This window comes from Heterodontus francisci, chromosome 6 (assembly GCF_036365525.1).
Source record: "Heterodontus francisci isolate sHetFra1 chromosome 6, sHetFra1.hap1, whole genome shotgun sequence".
Lineage (NCBI taxonomy): Eukaryota > Metazoa > Chordata > Chondrichthyes > Heterodontiformes > Heterodontidae > Heterodontus > Heterodontus francisci.
Genome location: NC_090376.1, coordinates 9,696,444 through 9,724,292, shown reverse-complemented (window position 1 = coordinate 9,724,292; position 27,849 = coordinate 9,696,444). Strand labels below are relative to the sequence as shown.

At 42.5% G+C, this 27,849-nt stretch overlaps 1 protein-coding gene across 1 annotated transcript in view; it reads right to left on the bottom strand.

Moving 5' to 3' along the window:
* Positions 1 to 27,849, bottom strand: part of uvrag (UV radiation resistance associated gene) — a 381,920-nt gene that overhangs the window by 221,632 nt on the left and 132,439 nt on the right. The window contains 1 exon segment of the mRNA XM_068033092.1: positions 3,998 to 4,082. Within this exon segment, the coding sequence (XP_067889193.1) occupies positions 3,998 to 4,082 (85 nt within the window).

Genomic DNA, 27,849 nt, shown 5'->3' with positions numbered 1-27,849 from the left:
CTGTACAAAACCCTAGTTAGGCCACAGTTGGAGTACTGTGTACAGTTCTGGTCACCACACTATAGGAAAGATGTGATTGCAATGGAGAGGGTGCAGTGGAGATACACCAGGATGTTACCTGGGCTGGAGCATTTCAGTTATGAAGACCGACTAGATAGACTGGGGTTGTTTTCCTTGGAGTGGAGAAAGCTGAGGGGGGACCTGATTGAGGTATACAAAATTATGAGGGGCCGAGATAGGATAGATAGCAAGAAACTTTTTCCCTTAGCGGAGAGGTCAATAACTAGGGGGCATAGATTTAAGCTAAGAAACAGGAGGTTCAGAGGGGAGTTGAGGAAGAATCTTTCCACCAAGAGGGTGGCTGGAATCTGGAACACACTGCCTGAATGAGTGTTAGAAGCAGGAACACTCACGACATTGAAGAAATATTCTGATGAGCATTTGAAATGCCATAACATACAAGGCTACGGGCCAAGTGCAGGCAAATGGGATTAGTTAGGACGGGTGCTTGATGGTCGGCACAGGCCCGTTGGGCCGAAGGGCCTGTTTCTGTGCTGCAAAACTCTATGACTATGATGTGTGTTCAAGGGAAGTTTCATGATAACACAAACTCATACCTGGGAATGAAAGTTTGTTCCCAGCTAATTAAAAGAATTAAGTCTTCTGATTAATATGTTGTGCCACTGCAAAAACTAGACGGCAAACTAAGCCTGCTCTGCCATTTAGCCACGGCAGTCACATCTTTATGATCCCTATTCCCTCCCCTCATTCCACCGCTCTTATTTCACAACTTTGGATTCATTTTCATTTTGAACAAGAAAAACACCATACTAATGGACAAAACAACTCAATAATCTTTGGGGACACGACCAATCCCGGCAAGCTGCATTTTCAGATTCTGGCTGCCTCCAGCACACTGGAGGGGGACATGCCAGACATATTATACAGAACATATAGCACAGGAGGTCAGGCGACCCAACTAGTCCATGCCAGTGCTTATTCTCCACGAGACTCCTCCTACCCTACGTCATCCAACCTATCAGCATATTCTTATGTTCCTTTCTTTCCCCCATTTACTGACCTAGCTATCCCATAAAGGTATCTGTGCTCTGCATCTCAACTACTCCCTGCTGGAGCAAGTTCCACTTTCTCACCACTCTGAATAAAGCATTTTTGCAAATTCCTTATCGGATTTAACAGTGACTATCGTAGCTTCTCTGCAAACAACGGGGGTACTCTATTACCTGTATGCTGACCTTTAAAGGGCCTTCAGTGTGTACAAAAACATTACCAGTGTGAAGTGTTTTTTTAAAGTGATACACGACATTCATGTAGTCAGTCAACATCTCAATCATGTAAAAGCAGTTAGATGTTGGGGTTGGGGGGCAAGAGGCAGAAGACAGAAAAACCTTCAAGATCTCAGACGAAGAGTGACTTCAGAGGGACAAACAAGTTATACAACAGTAATATGTTCTGCTTTGGCTGAAGTTGCTCGAGACCCTTGCTTAACAAAGTAACCTAATGCTCGCAAGTAAATGAATGGCATCGTATATCTAGGCATTTGTGGTTCATTGAATTAGTTATCAAGGGCACCAACAGGACCATGAGACACAATTGACAGCAGAAGGGCTAAACTCCATCCCTCACATTGGTCAACAGAATTGGGGAGGTGGCTTTTTCAACTTGAGGATATCCAAGATTTAATTTTTTAACACTACAGTTCAGCGTCATTCGTTGTTTGTTTTGAGTTATTTTAGTAGTATCTAGGCCAATTCATGTAGAAAGGGATTCGTGCAAAATCGTTAAGTGCTTCTCCCACAGAAAGGATATAAAAGTTAAAATCCGTGGTGGAAGCAGAAACCCTCAGCTCATTTACAAAGTACCTGGTCCTGCACCTGAAGTGCTGTAACCTGCTACGGACCAGGTGCTGGAAGGTGGGATTAGATTGGGCAGATAGTTTTTTTTCAGCCGGCGCAGACAAGACGGGCTGAATGGCCTCTTTCTGTGCTGCAACATTTCTATGGTTCTAAGATTGCGCATCTACACCTGCAAAATATAGGTATGGATAAGCAGATCACTCAGGTGCACACATTACCCCAAGTTCAAGGGGAGTGAAATCCAAGCCAGATAATCCAGATCCAGCTACAAACATCGATGAATTTCCCCTAGAGCAAACTATCCAGAATAGAACCTCTGCAGACTCAGAAGACCAACACCATCCACCCTGTCAGAAGGTAAGACAACCAGCTCTCACACCAGCTATAAAGAATGAGATCATATAGTTTATGAAACATTAACAAACATATAGACATTAATCTGTTAAATAGACTGGCTACCCAATGCTGATAACTTACTAGCTATTTCAGGATAAAAGCAAAATATGTTTTTATAGCTATTTCAGGAGTTTAATCCTAAAATTAATCTCACTAATTTATATCAGTTTCACTTATCTCAACTGTAAATTGTTAATCAGCAAGCAGTTACAGCCAAATTGCTAACATAACTGAGCTGTCTTTGTAACTTATTTTGTCAATTAACCTTCTAATTATTTGCATACTCAATATTTAAGCTTAAGGACTGCCAGCTATGATTCATGACTTTGTTGTCTGACTTCGATAACTGGCAATAAAGGATTAATTCATTCCCTCAGTAGTTTGTGCGGATCCTGGTGGGAGGTTGGTAGTGTAAATACAAATGTAATCTAAACTGGTTGATGTAAGACAGTTAAGAGACAAATTCACTCCTGGGCATATACTGGGTGGTAAACCAAGACAGCTCTTTGATTATGAGTTAAGGTGAAGGGTTAAGGGTTTGTCTGGTGCCTTTGATAAACATTCTCGTCAGTGTATATACACCATTGTTCTTACAGATGAATAACGAGAAAGAAAGGGAGCAATGGAGGGAGGAGTAAATTAAAATAGGGAACAGAGAAAGAGGGTAGAGAACAAAGCAGTCAATTAGCAGAAGAACGAGGTCAAGACTCTGAGCACTTGACTGCTCTCTCAAAGCGAACACCTGTAGCTCCAGAAGTTAGTTTGAAACACAAATGTAATCGGGAAAAGGCAAGTTGGAAATGTGGTCTGCGCAAGAGTGAAGAAATCTGGTAAACTCCCAAATGCAGCTCACATGCTTTCCGTGGACAAATCAAATATTGAACAAGTAATATTGACAAGAACATGCAACTCGGACAAAAATTAGCATGGCATCTTGGGAACATTACAAACAGCTGATTGGAACAATGAATCACATGTTCCACCAACCAGATCAGTGGAGTTAGGCATGGTTTCACCACATGTTCACATAAACACAGCTTTCACTTGCATCAAGAATAAGGCAACACAATTTGTGAACAAGTTAGATTTTAGTTGTTTTCTTCCCCCTCTAGCCTAGATTCTAGCCTAGACTGGATTCTAAGGTAACAGTCTAATTTACAAAGGTTGCAAATTCAGTACAGAACACACTTCCTAAATATTGACATTAAAATAGTCTGTTCAGCTACCACAAGCAAATCAGTGACATGAAATTATGACATAGGGAATAAAAAGACCAATAATGGAGTCATGTGGTGAAAATTTCGTGTGTAATTCAGATTATTTTCCCCTTCTCATCCAATTCACTTACCCCATGCTCCCGCAGGAAAATACACACCTTCGAAGTCATGCTTTTCATGAGAATTCATTGTGTTTCTGAACAAAGGTTGTATATTTTGAAAAGACTTAAGTTTTGACACTTGGAGCTCAAGAACATCAAGAAAAATTAATGCCGGGTTTGTTTCATTTTCTTAAAATTCAGCAGAATATTTAGATCGAGTAACAGTTTAATTGTACAGTAATTCTCCTGCAATCATTTAAAACCTCGCGACAGGTAGTATAACTGAAGATCAATTGCCTGGTTAGCGTCTTACTGCAAGTTACCGATACAACATTCATCATGCACGGAAAACCAAAACAAGAACAAAATGGCAATAAATCAGCGTGAGGTTTAAGGAAGCATTTACCTTTTTGCTATGCACCCCTTCCTTTCTTCATTCATTGACGCGTTCTCCAGTTGTAAGCAATGGCATTTATTGGAGAATGCTTTCTCTGGGGGGAGGAAAAAACAAAAAGCATCAACTTCTCAGGTTTCATTTGTAATGAACACAAAGTCAAGAAAGTTGCAAAAAAATTTGGCTTCTTTTTAAGTTGTTTTATATTTAGAATAATTATGATTAGCAAAAATACTGTTGTTTTGTTTTAAATGTGCATATAGCAAAAATAATAACTGCTCATGCCCAGGAATCACACTCAGTATTTTTCAGCATCTATACCAGCTTCAGGTTAAATGCAGTCACTCACTGTTTATGTATATGCAATTTCCTTAGTATTTCATGCATAAGATTGCAATTTGTCATTCATGACAGGATGGAATTATTTTCCAAGCTAAATTTAAAAAACTGAAAGCATTCACATAATTGGTTTCAAGTAACAGTGCATGAACCGAACAAATTAAGGAAACCAGTTACTACTGCTGATAAAATGAAAATGAAAAGGCCAACATGACATTTTAGCTGCACACAGTCATACTTCTCACTTGAGAAGCAAGCAACTCTCTCCATCCCAAAGAGCGCTTGGGGGAATTAATCAACGATATACCAAACACTGAGAGGCAAATACTGACAAAGATGTTGCCATAAGCAGATCGCATTTTAGATTAAAAGCTTTATGAAGGAAATTCTTTGATTTATTTTCTAGATAAACTTCCTGCCAGAATATAATTACAGCACGCACTTGAAGTTATCATAAGAAGCTACCTAAGGCCTTCAGAATTGACAGGGAAATGTGTCCCCAGCCAAAAGCAGATCATGTTTACTGCTTAGGTTAATAACAGGTCACTTCAGGAAAAGGATCAAAGAAAAACCAATTTTTTTTTTTAAATTATTCATCAGGCACAGGCCTGGGGACAAAAAAAAAATCAAACCAAGTGTCCTCCCTGATCACTTCCAGAAAAAGATATGTAAGAGGCACATCATGGGAAGGCAGGATCACACACTGCTATGATGCCTCTCATCGTTGAAGCGCCAGACAAAACACTCGATCTAGCCTCATATATCAAGAATAGCCACTTGGGCATGGTACCAGAATGTGCCCAAACAGCTGGGCCACAGCAATAGCCAATGCCAAGAGAAAAGGTGGCAAAACTAGGGGAGGATGAAAAAGCCAACTGCAGATAATCACTTCCTTCTCTTCAACTAAATTGACACGGTCAATGATCCTTCTTTGTACAAGAGTGACGCAAGCTGTAACACTTCAAGGAGGTCCTGAGTTTCTATGTATTTCATTCAAGGGAACAAACCAAAGAACAGGACACTTGCTTATGACTGGACTTCATTTGCACATTACCCAAAACCCTAACCCAAAAATTAGTTCCTTGCTGCATCGCTCACAAAGCGGTTTTGTTAGTTTCCTTTATTACTGAAGGCTGATACCAACTGCTTTTGGCACATGGGGCAATACAGACTGCTGTGGCACATGGGGCAATACAGACTGCTGTGCCACTGAAGTACAAGTCAATCAAATGGCATCTGAAATTCTGTTCGAAGAATATGCTGCAAAGAGCAAGATCCATGATGAAAATGGGGGAAAGAAAGAGAACTTGCATTAAAGGTACTGTACTTCATGCCCGCAAAGCAGCCCAAAGCACTTCACAGCCAACAAATGTAGTCCTTTATGTAAGCTAACGTGGCAGCCAATTTGTGCACAGTGAAGACCACTGAAACTGTTATACCAGTTATATATTTTGGTTATGTGACATGAGAGGGAGGTTCGGCCCCTCAGTAAGCCATGGCTTATTTTCTACATCAACTCCACTTTTCAACCCTAACCCCATATCCCTTATTCCCTACTCCATTGACTGAGCATCCACAGCCCTCCAATTCCAAAGATTCACAACACTTGAGTGAGGAAATTTCTATTCATCTCAGTCCTAAATGGCCAAACCCTGATCCTGAGCCAATGACCTCTCGAGACTCTTAAGCCAGGCAAACAGCCTCTCAGCACCTGTCCTGTCAAGCCCTTCAAGAACATTACATGTTTAGAGATCACCTCTTTGAACTCTGGAGGTTATAGGCTCAATCTCCACTCTTGGAACAATCCTCTCATCCTTGGAATCAATCCAGTTAACTTTTGTTTCACCCCCTCGAAGGTAAGTATATCCTTCCACAGGCAAGGAGAACAAAACTTTACTTCAGGTGGGATCTCACCAAAGCCCTGAATAATTGTAACAAGACTCGTACTCTAACTCCCTTACAATAAAAACTAACACCATTTGCTTTCCTAATTACTTGCTGCACCTTCTGTGCAAGGACCCCCAATCCCTCTGAATACTAACATTTACTGGTCTCTCACCTTTAAAAAAAAATGTTTTGCTATTCTATTCTTCCGACCGAAGTAATTTCATATTTCCCCACGTCACACTTCATGTGCCTCCTTCTTGCCCACCTACTTTATCTCTGCACCTCCTTACAGCTTACTTTCCCACCTAGCTTTGTATCGTCAAGCTTGGATCCATTTCCCTTGGCCCCCTCATCTAAGTCATCGAAACAGACGACAGTGAGGCCCAAACACTGATTACTGCAGCAACTGACTAGTTACAACTTGCTAACCAGAAAACTACCAATTTATTCCTTCTCTCTATCCATTAACTAATCCATGCTAATACATGACCTCCGATCCAGAGACCTAATTTTTTTTTTTTAATTCCTTCAGGAATGTGAGCATCACTGGCTAGGCCAGCATTTATTGCCCATCCCTAATTGCCCTTGAGTAGGTGGTGGTGAGCTGCCTTCTTGAACCGCTGCAGTCCATTTGGGGTAGGTATACCCACAGTGCTGTTAGGGAGTTCCAGGATTTTGACCCAGCAACAGTGAAGGAACGGCGATTTAGTTCCAAGTCAGGATGGTGTGTGGCTTGGAGGGGAACTTGCAGGCGGTGGTGTTCCCATGCATTTTCTGCCCTTGGCGTTCTAGCTGGTAGAGGTTGCGGGTTTGGAAGGTGCTGTCTAAGGAGCCTTGGTGCATTTCCGCAGTGCATCTTGTAGATGGTACACACTGCTGCCACTGTGCGTCAGTGGTGGAGGGAGTGAATGTTTGTAGATGGGGTGCCAATCAAGTGGGCTGCTTTGTCCTGGATGGTGTCAAGCTTCTTGAGTGTTGTTGGAGCTGCACCCATCCAGGCAAGTGGAGAGTATTCCATCACACTCCTGACTTGTGCCTTGTAGATGCTGAACAGGCTTTGGGGAGTCAGGTGGTGGGTTTGTCGCCTCAGGATTCCTAGCCTCTGACCTCCTTTTGTAGCCACGGTATTTATATGGCTACTCCAGTTCAGTTTCTGGTCAATGGCAGCTCCTAGGATGTTGATAGTGGGGGATTCAGCGATGGTAATGCCATTGAATGTCAAGGGGAGATGGTTAGCTTCTCTCTTGTTGGAGATGATCATTGCCTGGCACTTGTGTGGCGCGAATGTTACTTGCTACTTATCAGCCCAAGCCTGGATATTGTCCAGGTCTTGCTGCATTTCTACACGGACTGCTTCCGCATCTGAGGAGTCATAAATGGTGAACATGGTACAATCAGCAAACATCCCCACTATTGACCTTATAATTGAAGGTAGGTCGGTCATTGATGAAGCAGCTGAAGATGGTTGGGCCTAGGACACTATCCTGAGGAACTCCTGCAGTGATATCCTGGAGCTCTGATGATTGACCTCCAACAACCACAACCATCTTCCTTTACGCTAGGTATGACTCCAGCCAGCAGAGGGTTTTCCCCAGTTCCCATTGACCTCAGTTTTGCTAGGGCTCCTTGATGCCATACTCAGTCAAATGCTGCCTTGATGTCAAGGGCAGTCTTGAGCAACAACCCCGTATGGCTCCTCACTAAATGCCTTCTGAAAATCCAAATTTACTACACTCACTGGTTCCCCACACCTACCATGTTAGTTACAAATTTAAAAATCTATTTGTCCAACAGGCTTTCCCTTCCATAAAAGCATTCTCTCATTCAGCATCAACCTCAACAAAAAGCTGATCTGTCATTTCTTATGATGAGGGATTTTATCTTCATTGTTCTAGGCTTTCAGTAACATGAAATTTAGGACCTATAATCACTGCCTCACCTAGTTTTTCCCCTAAATATTTCACCAAAACCCTTATAATACTTTGAATACCCGTATTCACTTATCCTCAATCGTGAAATGGAAACACAGAAAATAGGAGGAAGCCATTCGGCCCTTCGAGCCTGCTCCACCATTCATTCTGATCATCCAACTCAGTCACCTGTTCCGGCTTCCGCCCCATACCCTTTTATCCCTTTAGACCCAAGAGCTATATCTAACTCCTTTTTGAAAACAATTAATGTTTTGGCCTCAACTGCTTTCTGAGGTAGTGAATTCCACAGGCTCACCACTCTCTGGGTGAAGAAATTTCTCCTCATCTCAGTCCTGAAAGGTTTACCCCGTATCCTTAGACTATGATCCCTGGTTCTGGACTCTCCCACCATCAGGAACATCCTTCCTGCATCTACCCTGTCAAGTCTTGTTAGAATTTTATAGGTTTCTCTGAGATCCTCCCTCACTCTTCTGAACTCCAGCAAATATAATCCGAACCAACTCAATCTCTCCTCATACATCAGTCCTGCCATCCCAGGAATCAGTCTGATAAACCTTCGCTGCACCCCCTCTATAGCAAGAACATCCTTCCTCAGATAAGACGACCAAAACTGCACACAATATCCCAGGTGTGGCCTCACCAAGGCCCTGTATAATTGCAGCAAGACATCCCTGCTCCTGTACTCGAATCCTCACGCTATGAAGGCCAACATACCATTTGCACCTGCATGCTTACCTTCAGTGACTGGTGTACGAGAACACCCAGGTCTCGCTGCATATTCCCCTCTCTCAGTTGAAAACCGTTCAGATAATAATCTGCCTTCCTGTTTTTGCTACCAAATTGGATAACCTCACATTTATCCACATGATACTGAATCTGCCATGCATTAGCCCACTCACTCGACTTGTCCAAATCATTCTGAAGCCTCTCTGCATCGTCCTCACAACTCACCCTCCCACCCAGTTTTATGTCATCTGCAAATTTGGACATTTAGTTCCCTCATCTAAATCATTAATATATATTGTGAACAGCTGGGGTCCTAGCACCAATCCCTGCGGTACCCCACTAGTCACTGCCTGCCATTCTGAAGACCCATTTATCCCCACTCTGTTTCCTGTCTACCAACCAATTTTCTATCCATCGCAATACACTACCCCCAATCCCATGCGCTTTAATTTTACATGCTAATCTCTTATGTGGGACTTTGTCGAAAGCCTTCTGAAAGTCCAAATAAACCACATACACTGGCTCCCCCTCATCAACATTACTAGTTACATCCTCGAAGAATTCTAGATTTGTCAAGCACGATTTCCCTTTTGCAAATACATGCTGACTCCGCCCGATTCTACTACTGTTCTCTAAGTGCTCTGCTATAAAATCTTGGATAATGGACTATAGAAGTTTCCCCACTACCGACATCAGGCTGATTGGTCTATAATTCCCTGCTGTCTCTCTACCTCCCTTTTTAAATTGTGGGGTTACATTAATCTGCAGGAACTGTTCCAGAGTCAACAGAATCTTGGAAGATGACCACCAATGCATCCACTATTTCTAGGGCCACTTCCTGAAGTACTCTGGGATGCATACCATCAGGCCCTAGGGATTTATCAGCCTTCAATCCCATCAATTTCCCCAACACCATTTCTCTGCTAATACTGATTTCTTTCAGTTCCTCTCTCACTAAGCCCCGTGTTCCCCAACATTTCTAGTATGATATTTGCGTCCTCTTTTGTGAAGACAGAACCAAAGTATGCATTTAGTTAGTCAGCCATTTCTTTATGCCCCATAATAAATTCCCCTGTTTGACTGTAAGGGACTTACAATAAGAACAGCAAGTGTCAGAAATACTCAGCAGGTCTGGCAGCATCTGTGCAGAGAGAAACAGTTACCGTTTCAGGTCTGTGACTGTACATTTTTAAACCCTACCAGTTCTGAAGAAAGATCACATACCTGAAATATCAACTCTGTTCCTCTCTCCACATATGCTGCCAGACCTGAGTATTTCCAGCACTTTCTGTTCATATTTCAGAGTTCCAGCATCTGTAGTATTTTGCTCTCCTTTTAATCTTAACTGTCTAGAGAAAGAAACTCAGTTCAAGGATGACAATGACAGTCATTCCTCATATCACCTTGGTAAAAGGGGTAAAAGAGCCCTGAAAACTGGAACATATCTTTGTCTGAAGGCCTTAGCCTAGGATACAGGAAGTGAGAAACGGAAGTGAAATGGAAGGGCAAGAGGCCAAGACTAGGTCCTCTCCCTCTGTCAGGAGACTCAAGAGTCTTTCTGCCACTGCATCAAGTACTATGGCAGGCTTGATCTGGATGCCCTGGGAAATGGAGCAGGGACAAGATCCTACTGGCATTAACACAGGCTAAGTTGGAAAGAGGGGGTCGGGGCAGACCTGGCAGGAGCAGAGAGGAAGAAACTGAAGGGCAAGAGGCAACATTAGGTCTCACCACCCAATTTCTGACACTTGGGACCGAACTTGGGACCATCTGGCCTTGTAGTCTCATGCCTCATCTTAAAAAGATTTTTCAGCACATCATCAGCAATAAGACTACCAAGTACTCGCTTGTTTTTGTAGACAAACCAAGTAATTGGCACCTTGTCAAATAGAAATCCATTTCCTTTATTTTGTATGAAAATACATCAGATATGTCCCTGAAGAAATTTCACTTGCATAGGGCTGGCAAATTTATGGGCCAGCACTGTTAAAACAAGATTTCTTATCCTCTACGTAGTGATAGAACAAAATCATTGAAGGCAAAACACATTGCAGCCATTGGCAACTTCAGGCAACACCTGGGGATGACCTGAACTTTACTGCCTAACACGCAAGTGTTATTCACTTCACTGTTCACACATTAAGAATAGGCACAGATTTTTTTTTTGGAGGGGGAGGGCGGGAAAGGCAAGGAAGTAGTCTCGCATCCTCTGACTGGAATCAAGGTGATGAGCATGTGCCTTTAATACACAATGTATTAAATTTAAGATTTCACAGATGAAGATTGCTAACCCTGCCATGGTCTTAGTGTCACTAAACTCAATTTTCTTTTAAAAGTGATTGCTGTTCAGGTTGTAGCTGCATATATACTGAACACACACATCGCATTTGATTTGTGAATAATACATCTAGTGCATTGTGGAGTTATACAAGGTCAGAGGCCTGAGTAAACTACTGACAAAGCCTCAGGAAAAATCAATGAAAGCAGTCAGTCCAATGTCTCATGTCCTTCATGAAAAAGCTTACAACTTTCATGAATGAATACTCAACTACTCCAGAATGTGTAGCTCCAAGATCAAAAGGAGGAAACATGAGACAAAGAGCCTTTCTTTTCTACTAATATCCAACCTATTCAATATCAGACAATTTTTCAAGAATTCATTCTCAGAATATGGACACCGTTGGCAAAGTTAACATTTATTGCCCATCCCTCAAGTTGTCATCAAGGAGGTACTGGCGGTCCTTATTACTGAATTTCTGCTCATCCATATTCTTGGTAGCAACTTGCTGGTCCACTTCAGAACTCAATGAAGAGTAAATCACATTGATATAGAATTCGACTGGTTGATTAGACACTGCAAGTTAACAGATTTCCTTGCCCAAAAGACATTAGTGAACTAGTTGGGTTCTTAGAAGCAGACAGCTCCATGGTTACTTGAACTGGTAACATCTTGAGTTCCTGATTTACTTTAAATATAAATTGAATTCAAATTCACAAACTACCATGGTGGGAATTGAATTCATGTTCTTATTACTACATGTCTCTGGATTACTCATCCAGTTTTATAACCATTATGTTTCTAAGTTACAATTATGTATTGGATATATAATGAGGTTTAAGTTGGCTATGGAAAAAGACAAGGAACAATCCAGACCAAGAATTATGTGGCAGAAAGCCAACTTGAACAGGGTAAGAATGGATCTGACCCAGATAAATTGGGATCAAAGGTTGGCAGGCAAAACTGTAACTGAACAATGAGCTGCCTTAAGGAGGAGATAGCTCGGGCACAGTCAAGGTATATTCCTTTGAAGGGGACAGTTAAGGCAAACAAATCCAGAGCTTCCTGGATAATAAAAGAAATATAGATGAAGACGACGAAAATGTATGCTGATGACAGATGCCAGGTGGATAATATAACTGAGAACTAGGCTGAATATAGAAGGTTCAGAGGCGAAAAAGCAAATAAGAGAAGCAAAGAGAGAGTACAAGAGACAAGACTGGTAGCCAACATGAAAGGAAATCCAAAAGTCTTCTACAGGCATTTAAATAGTAAAAGGATGGTAAAAGGAGGAGTGGGGTCAATTCGGGACCAAAAAAAGGATTTACACATTGAGGCAGGGGGCATGGCTGAGATATTAAATAATTAATTTGCATCTGTCTTTACCAAGGAAGATGCTGTTGTGTAGGTCATGGTGAAAGAGAAGGTAGTTCAAACACTTGAAGGGTTTCAAACTGATAAGGAAGTGGTATGGAAAAGCCATCTTTACGTGCAGCTGATAAGGCACCAGGACCGGATGAGATGCATCCAAGGATACTGAGGGAAATGAGTGTGGAAATTGCAGAGGCACTGGCCATAATCTGTCATGATTTTCCCATCTTCCTTTGACTCAGGGGTGGTGCCAGAGGACTGGAGAATTGCAAATGTTAGACCCTTGCTCAAAAGAGGGTGCAAAGATAAGCCCAGCAACTGTAGGCCAGTCAGTTTAACTTTTAGTAATGGGGAAGCTTCTAGAAACAATAATTCGGGACGAAATTAATAATCACTTGGACACATGTGGGTTAATTAAGGAAAACCAGCACGGATTTATTTATTTATTTTTATTTAGAGATACAGCACTGAAACAGGCCCGACAGCCCACCGAGTCTGTGCCGACCAACAACCACCCATTTATACTAATTCTACATTAATCCCATATTCTCTACCACATCCCCACCGTTCTCCTACCACTTACCTACACGAGGGGCAATTTACAATGGCCAATTTACCTATCAACCTACAAGTCTTTTGGAGGTGGGAGGAAACCGGAGCACCCGGCGGAAACCCACGCAGACACGAAGAACTTGCAAACTCCACACAGGCAGTACCTAGAACTGAACCCGGGGCGCTGGAGCGTTAAGGCTGCAGTGCTAACCACTGCACCGCCCTTTGTTAAGGGCAAATGGTGTTTAACTAATGGAGTTTTTTGATAAGGTAATGGAGAAGGTTGATGAGGGTAATGCTGTTGACTTGGCGTACATAGACTTCCAAAAGGCATTTGATCAAGTACTGCACCACAGTACTTCGACAGCAAAGTCAGAGCTCATGAAATAAAAGGAATAGTAGCAACATGGATACACAACTGGCTGAGTGACAGGAAACAGGTTAATGGATGTTGAAGCTGAAGGAAAGTTTATAGCGGAGTTCCCAAGTGGTCAGTGTTAGGACCCCTACCCTTGCTGGTATATATTAATGATCTAGACCCTGGTGTAGAGTGCACAATTTCAAAATTTGTGGCCTGTGAAGAGGATAGTATAGAACTCCAAAAGGACATAGGTTAGTGGAATGGGCAGACAAATGGCACTTGAAATTTAATGCAGAGAAGTGTGAAGTCATTTATTTTGATAGAAAGAACACAGACACAAAACAAAATAAAAGGTACCATTCTAAAGGGAGAGCAGGAGCAGAGGGACCTGAGTGCATTTGCACATAAATCATTAAAGTTGGAAGGAAAAGTTGAGAGATTGGTTAGTAAAGCATGCAGCATCCTAAGCTTTGTCAACAGGGGCAGAGAGTACAAAAGCAAGGAAGTTATGTTAAACCCGTATAAAAAAAAACTGGTTCGACCTCAACAGGAGTACTGTGTCAGAGTCTGGGCACAATACTTTAGGAAAGATGTAAAGTTATTAGAGATTGCAGAAAAGATTCACGAGAATGGTTCCAGGGATAAGCAACTTCAGTTACACGGATGGTTTGAGAAGTTGGGACTGTTTTCCTTGGAGAGAAGGTTGAGAGGAGATTTGATAGAGGTTTTCAAAATAATGAGGGTTCTGGAGACAGTAGATAGGGAGAAACCGTTCCCATTGGTGGAAGGATCGAGAACCAGGGAGCACAGATTGAAGTTGTTTGGCAAAAGAAGCAATAGTGACTTGAAGAAAAACAGGAAAAACCTTTTTGTGCAGCGTGTGGTTAGGATCTGGAGGGCAATGCCTGAGAGTGTGGTGGAGGCAGGTTCATTCAAGAGAAAATTGTATTATCTGAAAAGGAAGAATGTGTAGAATTACGGCGAGAAGGCAGGGAGTGACACTACGTGAATTGCTGCTTCAGAAATCCAGATAAGACAACATGCCAAATGGATTCCTTCTATATTATAACCATTCTATGATAAGCGATAGCCTCAAAGTCAATGGACATTTCTGAAAATATTGTTTTTTGGAACTCTCAATGGCAGATCTACTGTACACTACTCACCATCTTGAATAGGTCATCCAGTGGAATGTAGTGATGAATAATCCTAAATGCTGTGTCTATGGGTTTGCACAAAGCAAGCTCTCCCCAAATGATATTGACTGAAAGACGTAAATGGCAGCCATCTCGATCATTATCCACAAAGGTAGCCGGGAGTCCTCCTGGATGCTGACCAGCTTCGATTGTGTTGTCAGACTGCTCGTCTTACCAACAGTGGTCACAACTTCCTCCAGTGAAACATCGGGAACACTCATGCCACCGTCTTTGGCCAGTGCCATAAACCTTGTACCCTTACCACCAATTTCATTTTCTTCTCTGGCTACTGTAATCAGGTCAAGCCAGATTGGTTACACTGAACTCCCAACCCCACATCCACTCAGTCACCAAAGCAATCTGCTAACACCTTCATATCACACATTTCCAATTCTGCTTCAGCCAATCTGTTGACAAAACATTCATCCATGCCTTTTTGACTTCGAGTTGACTATTCCAATTTTCTTCTCACCAGCCTTCCATACTCAACTCTCCATAATCAGCTCATCAAAAATATTGCTGCCTATATTCTGCCCCATTCTCACTGACATACATTGCCTTCCAGTGCCCCAACACCTCAAATTTAAAATTCTAATCCACAGGTTTAAAACTCTTCATGACCTCAACTCTCCCTATTTGTCACCTTAAGGCCAAAATCCTTCTGAGAACTATATTCCTCCAACTCAGGCCTGTTATGCATCCACCATCCACTTCTCCCCCACTGGCAGACATGTCGTCACCATCAGGGCCCTAAGCTCCAGAATTCCCAGCCTAAACTTCTCTTTCCCACCTCCACCACAACCTCTCCTCCTGCAAGACCCTCTTTAAAACTGATCTTTCTGACCAAGCTTTTAGTCAACTTGCCTAAAATTTTCTTTGTTGAGTTTTGCCTGATTAAGCATTTGTAAAGATACTAGACACTGTCCTTCATGAAGGGATATATCTTTCTTCAATGACAGCTTAAGCTTGTGGTGCACAAGAAATGCTCGCCTTCATGTTTCAGAACTCCTAAATCATGCAACTTTCTTGGGAAGATCCAGTCTCAGGCAGTGAAGCAAAAAAGTGAAAATAGGCAGAAGGAGCAGTCGGTTGGCCTACACTGACATGTCACTGTGCACGTGGATGGGAAAGTCAGCCTCATGACAGACAGTCTTTGCCAAAGCCTCTCATAAGGGCTGGAATTAGGCAACTGATGAAGAATAAGCTTGGAACACAGCAATAGACACAAAAAACAGTACAAATCCAATCTGGCCAATTACTACTTCAGTCTACTGAGTCATCAACAAAATGAAAGAAGGTGTCAACAGTGCTATCAAGCAGCCCCTAATCAGCAACAGCCTACTCAACCGATACTCAGTTTAGGTTCTGCCAGGGCTACTCAGCTCCAGACCTCATTACAGCTTTTGTCCAAACATGGGCAGAAAATCTGAATTCCAGAGGTGAGGTGAGAATGACTGCTCTTGATATCAAGGCAGCATTTGACCAAGTGTGACACCAAGGAGTCCTAGCAAAATTGATGTTAATGGGAAACAGAGGGAAAATTCTCCAATGGTTGGAATCATACCTAGCACAAAGGAAGGCAGTCCATGACATTCCATGACAATACGAAAGGCACAATTCAACATAGCGGTGCCTCATCAGACCCCTTTCCAATCCTGAGTAGCGTGAAACAGGGCTGTGTTCTCGCACCTACACTGTTTGGGATCATCTTCTCCCTGCTGCTCTCACATGCATTCAAGTCCTAAGAAGGAATTTTCCTCCACACAAGATCGGGTGGCAGGTTGTTCAACCTTGCCCGTCTAAGAGCGAAGACCAAAGTATGAAGATCCTGATCAGGGAACTTCTCTTTGCTGACGATGCTGCATTAACATCTCACACTGAAGAGTGTCTGCAGAGACTCAGACAGGTTTGCGGCTGCCTGCAATGAATTTGACCTAACCATCAGCCTCAAGAAAACGAAGATCATGGGACAGGACGTCAGAAATGCCCCATCAATATCGGCGACCACGCTCTGGAAGTGGTTCAAGAGTTCACCTACCTAGGCTCAACTATCACCAGTAACCTGTCTCTCGATGCAGAATTAAACAAGCGCATGGGAAAGGCTTCCTCTGCTATGTCCAGACTGGCCAAGAGAGTGTGGGAAAATGGCGCACTGACACAGAACACAAAAGTCCGAGTGTATCAAGCCTGTGTTCTCAGTACCTTGCTCTACGGCAGCGAGGCCTGGACAACGTACGTCAGCCAAGAGCGACGTCTCAATTCATTCCATCTTCGCTGCCTCCGGAGAATCCTTGGCATCAGGTGGCAGGACCGTATCGCCAACACAGAAGTCCTCGAGGCGGCCAACATCCCCAGCATATACACCCTACTAAGCCAGCGGCGCCTGAGATGGCTTGGCCATGTGAGCCGCATGGAAGATGGCAGGATCCCCAAGGACACATTGTACAGCTAGCTCGTCACTGGTACCAGACTTTAAAGAAGTCTGCAAACGTGACATGAAGTCCTGTGACACTGATCACAAGTTGTGGGAGTCAGTTGCCAGCGATCGCCAGAGCTGGCGGGCAACCATAAAGGCGGGGCTAAAGCATGGCGAGTCGAAGAGACTTAGCAGTTAGCAGGAAAAAAGACAGAAGCGCAAGGGGAGAGCCAACTGTGTAACAGCCCTGACAACCAATTTTATCTGCAGCACCTGTGGAAGAGCCGGTCACTCTAGAATTGGCCTTTATAGCCACTCCAGGCGCTGCTCCACAAACCACTAACCACCTCCAGGCGCTTACCCATTGTCTTTCGAGACAAGGAGGCCAAAGAAGAACAAAAGGAAGGCGGTTGTGGTTGCTGGAGGACAATCACTTCAGCCCCAGGTATCACTGCAGGACACCAGGCCCAAACATCTTCAGCTGCAACAGTCAGAAGTGGGGATATTCACTGTTATTCGCAGTTGTCACGAAAGGTTTTATTTTGGTCCTAAAATCTTGGACTATGTGTTTCAAAAAAAAAAAACTGAAAAAAGGATGTTGCTCAGTGAAAGACACGTGCAAAAATAATTGGAATTCCAGCAATGTTTTGAAAGGAAGTTCACATCAAAGAGTTGAACTTTATGGGTGTTTTGAAAGGAAAGATCAGCAATTTCAAGGAAACCACAGGGCTTTTACCTTTCTTCAGAGCAGCTTGAGTTACAAGGGGTAAGACAATGTGTATGGACATGTAACCATGTTCAGAAAGGATTTTTTTCACTTTAGGCCCTCGAAAGCCTGTGAATTGGACAAAGAGCAGGCATTTGAAATCTTTGCTTGACCTACCTGGAGGCAGACAGACAGGATCCAGAAAGGTGTTGCCTCTCTGTGAGGAGACTTGCATCTCTTGAAAAGGAATCTTGCATTTGAAAGGTAGCAGAATCCAGTTGTCTCCGGTCTCTGAAGAATTTCTGCATCCAGTGAGATCCCTGCTGCCTCCTGGGTTCTAAGAAAATCTTGAGTCTGAAGAATTCTTCTACTGCTAGACTGCTGCTTCAAAACCCAAGCAAACCTGTTGCTACACCCCTGATGGAAGTCCTATGTGATGCCTGCTGCAGTTAAATGGCCATGAACACCCATCCATCACGGACTGTTCAACTTCTAGTGGCATCTGACTATTTGACTCTGGGACTCTTCACCATACCAAAAACATCCTACCAGAAAGTGAAACTCAATTTTTTTTTAAAAACTATTCCTTCTATACCTAAGAAGCAGTTGTAATGTAAAACACCCTTTTGAAACCGGTTAACCATTTCTTTTTTGAATGTATGTGCGCACGAATGAGGGTTAAGGGATTAGGGAGCTTTTTCATATATATAGATTTATCTAGTTAATAATTAAGACCAGTGAGCAGAGGTGGACTTTGAAAAATCCTTGAAAAACTTGGATGCCCACCCAGGGTCCTGGCCATGGTGAAGCAGTTTCATGAAAATCAGTACGGACAAGTCAAGCAAAACAGCAACCTCTGGAGTCTTTTCTGTAATGGCGTGAAGCATGGATGTGTGCTGGTCCTGACCCTATTAACCATCTTTTTCAGCATGACGCTGCAGCAGGCAACAGAAGAACTTAAGGAGGGAGTTTACGTAGGCTTCCAGACTGAGGGAGGCCTTTTCAACCTCAAGCATCTTCAGACACAAGAAAAACGCATCTGTGAACTTCTTTTCATCGATAACTGTGCTCTCCTGACCCACAGTCAGTCAAACCTGCAATGTATAACAACACATTTTTCCAAGGCAGCACAACTCTTCGGACTCAAAATCAGCTTAAAGAAAACTTAAGTCCTGCGTCAGCTTGCACCCAGAGAAGAATATAGACGACCAAGCATAGTCATCGAGGGAACCAAGCTGAATGCCATCAAGCAATTTATTTATTGGGGGAGCGTCATCTTGTTTGATGCCACCATAGACAAGGAAGTGGACAATAGGCCCTCAAAAGCAAATAGTACATTCGGCACACTCTAGAAACGTGTGTGGAGCAACCACAGCCTCAGAGCACAGACCAAGCTCTAAGCGTACAAAGCCATAATCCTCACCGCCCTTCTGTATGGTGCCGAGTCATGTGTCCGATACTGCCGTCATGTATGCCTTCTAGAACGCTTCCATAAGCACTGCCTCCGCAGAATCCTGAAGATCCGTAGTTCAGAGAAGGTTCACAAGATTGATACCTGAGCTGAAGGAGTTGTCTTATGAGGAAAGGTTGAGCAATTTGAGCTTACACTCACTGGAATTTAGAATAACGAGAGGTGACCTTATTGAAACACAATATTCTGAGGGGCTTGACAAGGTAGATGCGGAGAGGATGTTTTCTCTTGTGGGGGAATTTAGAACTAGGGGTCTCCCTTTTAAGGCAGAGGTGAGGAAGAACTTCGGGAGGGTCGTTTATCTTTGGAACTCTCTTCCCCAGAGAGCAGTGAAGACTGGGTCATTAAAATAAAAAAAAACCAGGAAGTGTTGGAAATACTCAGCAGGTCTGGCAGCATCTGTGGAGAGAGAAGCAGAGTTCATGTTTCAAGTCTGATTTTGATCAAAGGTTAACTCTGCTTCTCTCCAAAACACTGCCAGACCTGCTGACTATTTACAGCACTTTGACTTTACCTCCAAACCAACCTCTCACTCCACCCTTCCAAAAGGAATAACAGAACGAAAAAAAATTCAGAACAAGTCAGTTCAGGCAGCTTGTTTTTAAGACTCATGCACGGTGTAAAGCAATGAAAAGAATTCTAAAATTGGGTTAAATAGACATTGTGTAAACAAATGTAGCTGCTGTGGTGAGTCACAAAACAGTACAGTCAGAGAGCTGAAAGCAGATATCGACCCTTCGTAAATGCTCAGTGGCACTAAGTAGAAGATCTAGAAATAGTGAAGTAAACTAAAAGGGAAGTTACCTTTTTAAATAAATCTACTGAAAATATGCACAATGGGGAATGAAAAGTCAAGTTAGCAGAAAAGGCTGATAGTACCCTGTTTTTGCTACATTTGACCTGCACACTCTCCCAGTCAGGTCTCTTACTGCAATTTTTTTTTAAACTTAGTAGGGCAGTCAGACGATAGACTGGCAACTCCCTAATACTTTGCCCATGAATCAACATCAATTGGAAGAAAATGTTCAGCCCTCAAGAGCCAAAAGCGTAGCCAACAAAACGCTTCAATCAAATCACTGCACATCTACAGTCTCACACACTATGTCTTCCGATAAGAATCTTTGGGCCCATCAACATACAGCAGATTTACTGCAAAAGAAAATAACCGAAAATGTTTAGTGTGAAGACGCACTTTTATCTGACAAGCTGTATCCTGCGTTGGCTTGATCATCTTTTTGTTCAATATATCACCATCTGTCCCTGATATATCAAAACGCTATAAACAAGAGACGACTATCTTGCAGCTTCTTTCAGACTAGAATGCAAAATGATGAGAGATGTCAGGGAGATACAAATGTACATGAATTATAGCCCTGCATATATGACACTCTGATTAAAGGTGTTTTGAGAGCACTAAAATTTAATTTTACATTTTATTTTCTTGCTGCACGGACTTGCTTAAGGTGGACCTCATTAGGTTAACGATAGTGTCACGTCACCAAACTAGCCGCTGAGATAAAAATGACAATTTTATCTTCCACTCTTATCCCCAGGAAATTTCCTCCTCTCCTTTGAAGATCAACTCATTGCTGGGGTACAGCTCCAGATTTAAGTTAACCTGCTGTATCTCGTCCAAGAATTTCCAATCTTAACCGCTGTGCTGTGTAAAGCACAAAGTTACTTCAGACAGGTCCAGCAAGTAGCAAATAGCACAAGCACATTTATTGTACTTAATTCTCCAATTCTCCTTTAGGATTTGGATTCAAATTATTCAATTTGGCATTCAGTACAATTTTGGACATTTGGCCTTTGAACAGGCATTCGCCAATGTGGTCAGAGTGCAGATAACACCAATAAGCATGATTCTGTGACTGAGAATAAGTAGCTGATATTTACAACACAATTAGTTTTCAGTTGAGGAAAGATTTTTTTTTTAAATAAGGTACACAGATGTTTAATTCAACTCCAAGACAAGAGTACAAAATCAACTAACCTGAGTCAGAACCTGTGCTATGCAAAAAACCTCTTCCTCTCCAACAGAATGTGGCTACCTAGATCAAAATCCTTTCAATCTGTGGCTCTGATTCCAGGAAGGTGGTGCTGTATCAACCTCCCAGACCCACTCCCTTGCCCTCCCAGCTTAAATTTTTATCCAGAAGTGGAAAAAATCCAGGAAACATTTTTTTTCTAAGTCGTCCCATTGTCCAGAAGAGAAAAATTATTAAAATTTTTGAAATTCACCAACTCAAACCACCTGAGGAGTATTTTATGGGCAAAAGTTAGGTCCACCCTATAAACCATCTGTGCACCTTATGAACTAATTTCCTCACGCCTAAACAGACAATTGCTTTATCAAATATCTTTTGCTTCCCACCTGCATGGCAAATTTTTAACTAGTCCCTGTTTTTAAACTTCAAAATGCTACTTTGAAGTATACAACTTTGTATCAAATGCTGCTGAGATCCGGAGATGGGAGTTGGGCTTAAATAGTGCCCATTTTTAAAGAGGGTGGCAAACCATCCCAGGCAGCAGGGCAAAAATAGAGAAGATGCATGAAAGGCTGCCTGTGGAAAGGAGGTCACAGATGAATAACGGAAATCTGAGACTGAGTGTGTTTTCTGGAGTTCCGCTGAAAAATCTGAAAGAATTCTGGAGGATTTGTGCAGAATTTCTCAACAGTTTAAGAGATGAGGTCTATAATGAGTTAAGACTACATCTGAGCTTTGCAAAGAGTGGCTTTGACTTATCAATTTGCATCACTGTTTTCTTAAAATTCAAAGCTCAACTGGTCAAAGCAGGGAACAGTGTGCAAGCGAAAGGAACGACAAACAGCTGAAGGAAAACCCCTTCTATGCACATCATATGCTGGATTGGAGAACAGCAAGTTGCACGTCTTCACAATCACAGTATAGTAGTAGACAACTTACAAGTGTTTCCCCTATAAAATGGCCCAAAGCCCTTTACACAACAGAATTATTGAATAGATTATAGCATACAATGGGCCATTCCACCCATCGTGCCTGAGCTCTTTAAAAAAAGCTGTCCAATTTGGTCCCTAGTCCCACACACCAGTTTTTTTCCCCCATAACCCTGCAAATTAGTCCTGAAGTACATGTCCAATTTTCTTTTGAAAGTTCCTATAGAATCTGATTGCATCACCCTTTCAGGAAGTGTGTTCCAGATATCAACACTGTGGGGGAAAAAAATCTCATTTCACCTCTTGTTGCTTTGCCAATTTTTTTTTTAGATCTATGGCTTCTGGTTACGGACTCATTTGCCCGAGGAAACGGTTTCTCCCCACTTGCTCCATAAAAACCTTTCATAATTGTGAATACCTTTATTAGGTCTCCCCTTAACCTTCTCCACTCCAAACTGAACAATTCCAGCTTCTCCAAATTCTCCACATAACTGAAGTTCCTCATCCGCAGCAGGAACCTGGGAAACCTCCTCTGAAGCTTCTCCAGGGCCTTGACATCCGAGCTCAATTGTGATGCCAAGGAATATATACACTACTACAGCTGAGGCCCAACTAGTGATTTGTATAGGTTTAGCATGGCTTCCTTCCAATTCCATTACCCCTATTTACAAAGCACCATACACCTTTCTGAATTACATCAGCTTGCTGTGCCACCTTCAAAGATTTGCAAACATTCACTCCATATTTCTTTGCCCATGTACTCCCTAAAGATACTACCATTTAGATTCCAGTGCCTCACCATGTTGTTTCGGCCAAAGTGCATCACAGGGCACCAAGCAGGAAGTAGAGAAATTAAGGAAGAAGTCAGAAAATATAGTGGAAAATACAGGTTTTGATCAGGTGTTTGAATTTCAAGGTGCGGGGGATGGTGGCCGAAGTCAGCCCTTAGTGAATTAACAGGAGGGTGGTGGGGGAGGTAATTGATAGAATAGATCAGTTGGAAGAACAGAAGGGGCACACAAGAAGAGAGTTCAAGATGATTGGAGAGCAAGGGAAAAATAGCATTGGCAGAAATTGAATTTTTAAAAAAAGGCACTTCGAAGTCACTGTGCAGGGAGGCTATTCATGCAATGTTATAAACTTACATCTTGTAAACTGAATCATCTGTCACATGTTCAGCACAAATGCCATATAGCAAGAAGGTTTAATTTACATGAGGTGCAACAGCAGAATCAGCAACATGAGGAAAACTCCTGGTCAAAAAATGTCTGGAGTTCGATATATCCCAGCACAACAAGCCTTGCAATTTGTTAACTGATTTGCTGGAATTCCATTAAATCTGTGGCCCTAACTCAGTTGGCTCTGCCTCCATCCTGATCAGCTGCAGCAAAACCAACTTGATGTCTTGCTAACAGTCCATAACTACACATGGTGGGAACCAGTAACCACCTCACCATGTTCGAAATACTAGTTGATCATTTTTAACAGTATATTAATATTCTACTGCAAACATAATTAATCTGCATGCTTTTCTAGATTGGGTACAAAGTTTAAGCCAGAGTTAGGAAACGTGCCAAAACATATGGCTGAATAACAAAAAAAGCAAATACAAACTTTCATGTGGACCTTTCATTTTGTCTCACCGCAAAGACAAGGATTGAGATAGAGCGTGATAACCAATTAAGGTCAAACTGACCCAAATGTGTGAAATGGTCTGAAATTCCTTCATCCCTTGCTAAAGGGACTGTTGAACAGTGTATTTTATGGTAATCAAGCTGAAATTTTATGCAACTTCAAGATGCTGAAGAAAGATATGAACCCGACAGAACAGAACACTTCATCACTTTTAGCACCTAGTGCCAACAGCGAGCATTTCCAGGTCAGGTCCACTCTATGCCAACAATGCACTTTAGTCCAATGGCCAATTCGTGGCAAAGGTCAGCCAGTTTTGTTTTGTGGATTCACACCTATGCGGAATTAGATTGTGACTATCCCAACGCAGGACAAGCAAAACCCTTATAGCCAACAAAAATATGAGTAATGTTCTTCAGAATAGTCTGGCCTGCATGCAAGCCCAGATCCCCCACATGTAATAATGGCCTTCAAATCAAATTTGTCAGTCAAACCAACTCATTTTTCATAACATTGTGACATTGCCTCCTCTGGGAAGATTTACGGTGAATGTATTGGCGGCTACGACTGCCCACATTTTATCAGTGGGAATAAATCAATGTTGTGGCACACCTACGGGGGATTAACCATATGCCCACAAAGACTCTAAAGGTCCTCAGAACAGTGCTGTACTTTACAACAACATATCCTTATAGATCACGTTTAATATAATAAAACACCCTCAGGCACTTCACAGGAGCATTATAAAACAAACTATGACGCTGAGCAACATAAGATCAGGTCAGATGACCAAATGGTTGCTCGAAGAGGTAGATTTTAAAGAGTGTCTTAAATGAGGAAAACGAGGTAGAGGGGTGCCGAGGTGTAGGGAGGAAAAACTTTTTCACGCAGCGAGTGGTTAAAGTCTGGAATGCATACGTGGTTCTTAGAACAAGGCAGGTTCAATTGAAGCAATCAAAAGGGAATTAGACAGTTCCAGAGCTTGGGGCCTAGGCAACTGAAGGTACAGCTGCCAATGGTGGAGCAATTAAAATTGGGGATGCTCAAGAGGCCAGAATTACAGGAGCGCAGATATCTGAGGGTTGTGGAGCTGGAGGAAATGAGAGATAGGGAGGGAGTGAGGCCATGGAAGGATTTAAAAACAAGGATGAACATCTCCTTAGAGTAGCAAAGTGTCGAGCAGCTGCAAAGTCAACTTTTCATGCATTCTGTTTAAAGTCTTATTACAAAATAATGAGCTTTTACAGAATCGGGGAATCAGAACAGTGCAGGAGGCCATTCAGCCCATCATGCCCACACCGACTCTCTGAAAAAGCAATTTCCTCAGTTCCATTCCCCTACCTTCTCCCCATAACCCTGCATATTCTTCCTTTTCATATAACTGTCTTATTCCCTTTTGAATGCTTCAATTGAACCTGCCTCCACCATGTTCTCAGGCAGCGGATTCCAGACTTGAACAACTTGCTGCGTGAAAAGTTTTTTCTTCATGTCTCTTTTGCTTCTCTTATCAAGTACTTTAAATCTGTGCCCTCTCATTCTCTATCTTTTCACAAGTGGGAACAGTTTCTCTCCATCGACTCTGTCCAGGCCCCTCATGATTTCTAATACCTCTATCAAATCACCTCTCAGCCTTCTCTTCTCCAAGGAAAACAGTCCTAACTTCTCCAATCTATCAACACAACTGAAATTTCTCATCCCTGTAACCATTCTTGTGAATCTTTTCTGTACTCTCTCCAATGCCCTCATGTCTGTCCTAAAGTGCGATGCCCAGAACTGGACGCAATACTCCAGCTGAGGTCAAACTAGTGTCTGATACAAGTTCAACATAGCTTCCTTGCTCTTGTACTCTATGCCACTATTAATAAAGCCCAGGACACTATTCTTCATTGACTACTCTCTCAACTGTCCTGCCACCTTCAATGGCTTATTTACATATACAACCAGGTCCCTCTGGTCCAGCAACCAGTTTAGAATTGTACCCTTTAACTTATATTGTCTCTCCATGTTCTTCCTAGCAAAATGAATCACTTCACATTTTTCTGCATCGATCTTCACCTGTCTGCCCATTCCACCAACTTGTCTATGTCCTTATGAAGTTCTACGCTATCCTCCTCACAGTTCACACTGCTTCCAAGTATTGTATCATCTGCAAACTTTGAAATTGTGCCCTGTACACCAAGGTCCAGGTCATTAATATACATCAGGAAGAGCAAGGGTCCTAACACTGATCCCTGGGGAACTCCACTACAAACCTTCCTCCAGCCCGAAAAACATCCATTAACCACTACTCTAGCTTTCCTGTCACTCAGACAAGTGTGTGGCACTGTCACAAATGCCTTTTGAAAGTCCATGGACACCACATCAACAGGATTGCCCTAATCAAATTTTTAAATAAATTATTGCGGTTAATTCTTGATCAAGTAAGAAATTTTAAAGATACTTCAAAGTTAAGCATAAAAAAACAAAAATTCACGTGCCTAAAAGATGTCCAAGGAATTATTCAGATCAAATACTTTGAGCATCATTTCTCTTGCACCAACATCTCATTGACCAGTGGGGCCATCACAGCCTACAGAAATGCTCCCAAAAATGTTTTTGTCTGGATATGCACCTCAAGTGCCATAACCTGCAGGACTACGGAACAAATGCTGGAAGGTGGGATTAGAATGGGTGGAACATTTTTTGGCTGGTACAGACACGATGGGCCAGTGGCCTCTTTCTGTGCTGTAAGTTTTCTAGGATTCTATGCAGAGCCAGCTTTTTTTTTAATGCATTGTGCCGCCAAGCATGCATGCAGCTTAGTGGAAACCAAATCATATTATACCCAACATTTATCGCTATGTACTTTACAAAGCCCATCAAAAACAGAAACTCAACTGAGTTCCCCAAGCTCGGAAATGCAAATCATTTGTAACATCCCATTATTGCTCTCAATTAAGAAAACTCTGGAATCAAAATAATTCTTTTTTGTATTCTTTCGTGGGACACGAGCGGCGTTAGCAAGGTTAGCATTTGTTACTCCCTGCTAACTGCCTTGACAAGGTGGTGGTGAGCAGCCTTCGTGAACTGCTGCAGTCCATGTGGTGTAGGTACACCAACAATGCTGTTAGGGAGGGAGTTCCAGGATTTTAAACCTAGCGACAGTGAAGGAATGACGATATAGTTCCAAGTCAGGATGGCGCGTGGCTTGGAGGGAAAGTTGCAGGTGGTGTTCCCGTGCATCTTAGCCTTCGTCCTTCTAGGTGGTAGAGGTCGTGGGTTTGGAAGGTGCTGTTGAACGAGCCTTGGCAAGCTGTAGTGCATCTTGTAGATAGTACACACTATGGCCAATGTACACAGATGGTGGAGGGAGTGAAGGTTTAAGGTGGTGGATGGGATGCCGATCAAGCAGGCTGCGATGTCAAAGAACAAAGAACAGTACAGCACAGGAACAGGTCATTCGGCCCTCCAAGCCTGCGCCGATCTTGATGCCTGCCTAAACTAAAACCTTCTGCACTTCTGGGGTCCGTATCCCTCTATTCCCATCCTGGATGGTGTCGAGTTTGAATGTTGTTGCAGCTGCATTCATCCAGGCAAATGGAGAGAATTCCATCACACTCCTGACTTGTGCCTTGGAGGACAGGCTTTGGGAAGTCAGGAGGCGAGTTACTCGCCATAGAAATCCCAATCTCTGACCTGCTCTTGGAGTCACATTATTTATATGGCTGGTCCAGTCAAGTTTCTGGTCAATGGTAAACTCTAGGATCTTGATGGCGGGGGATTCAGCAATGGTAATATCATTGAATGTCAACTAGACATTACAGAAGACATAAATGGAAGACTCAAATCCGAGGAGGTTCTATAAAGAATTACAATGACTGACATCACTTGCTATTGATGTTCGGATGGATCAAAAACGTGAAATTCCATTAAGACAGCCGTGTATATCCAAAGATGAAATGACTCTCACTGGTGATTTATTATTTTTCTGTACGTGTTCACATGCTAACTATTGTCTGCGTTGCCCTCAAGTGGCTCAGCCTCTTTCCTCGCTAGTTTGATGACATTCGAGTAAGTATTTACCCCCATTATTCCTTTTGAT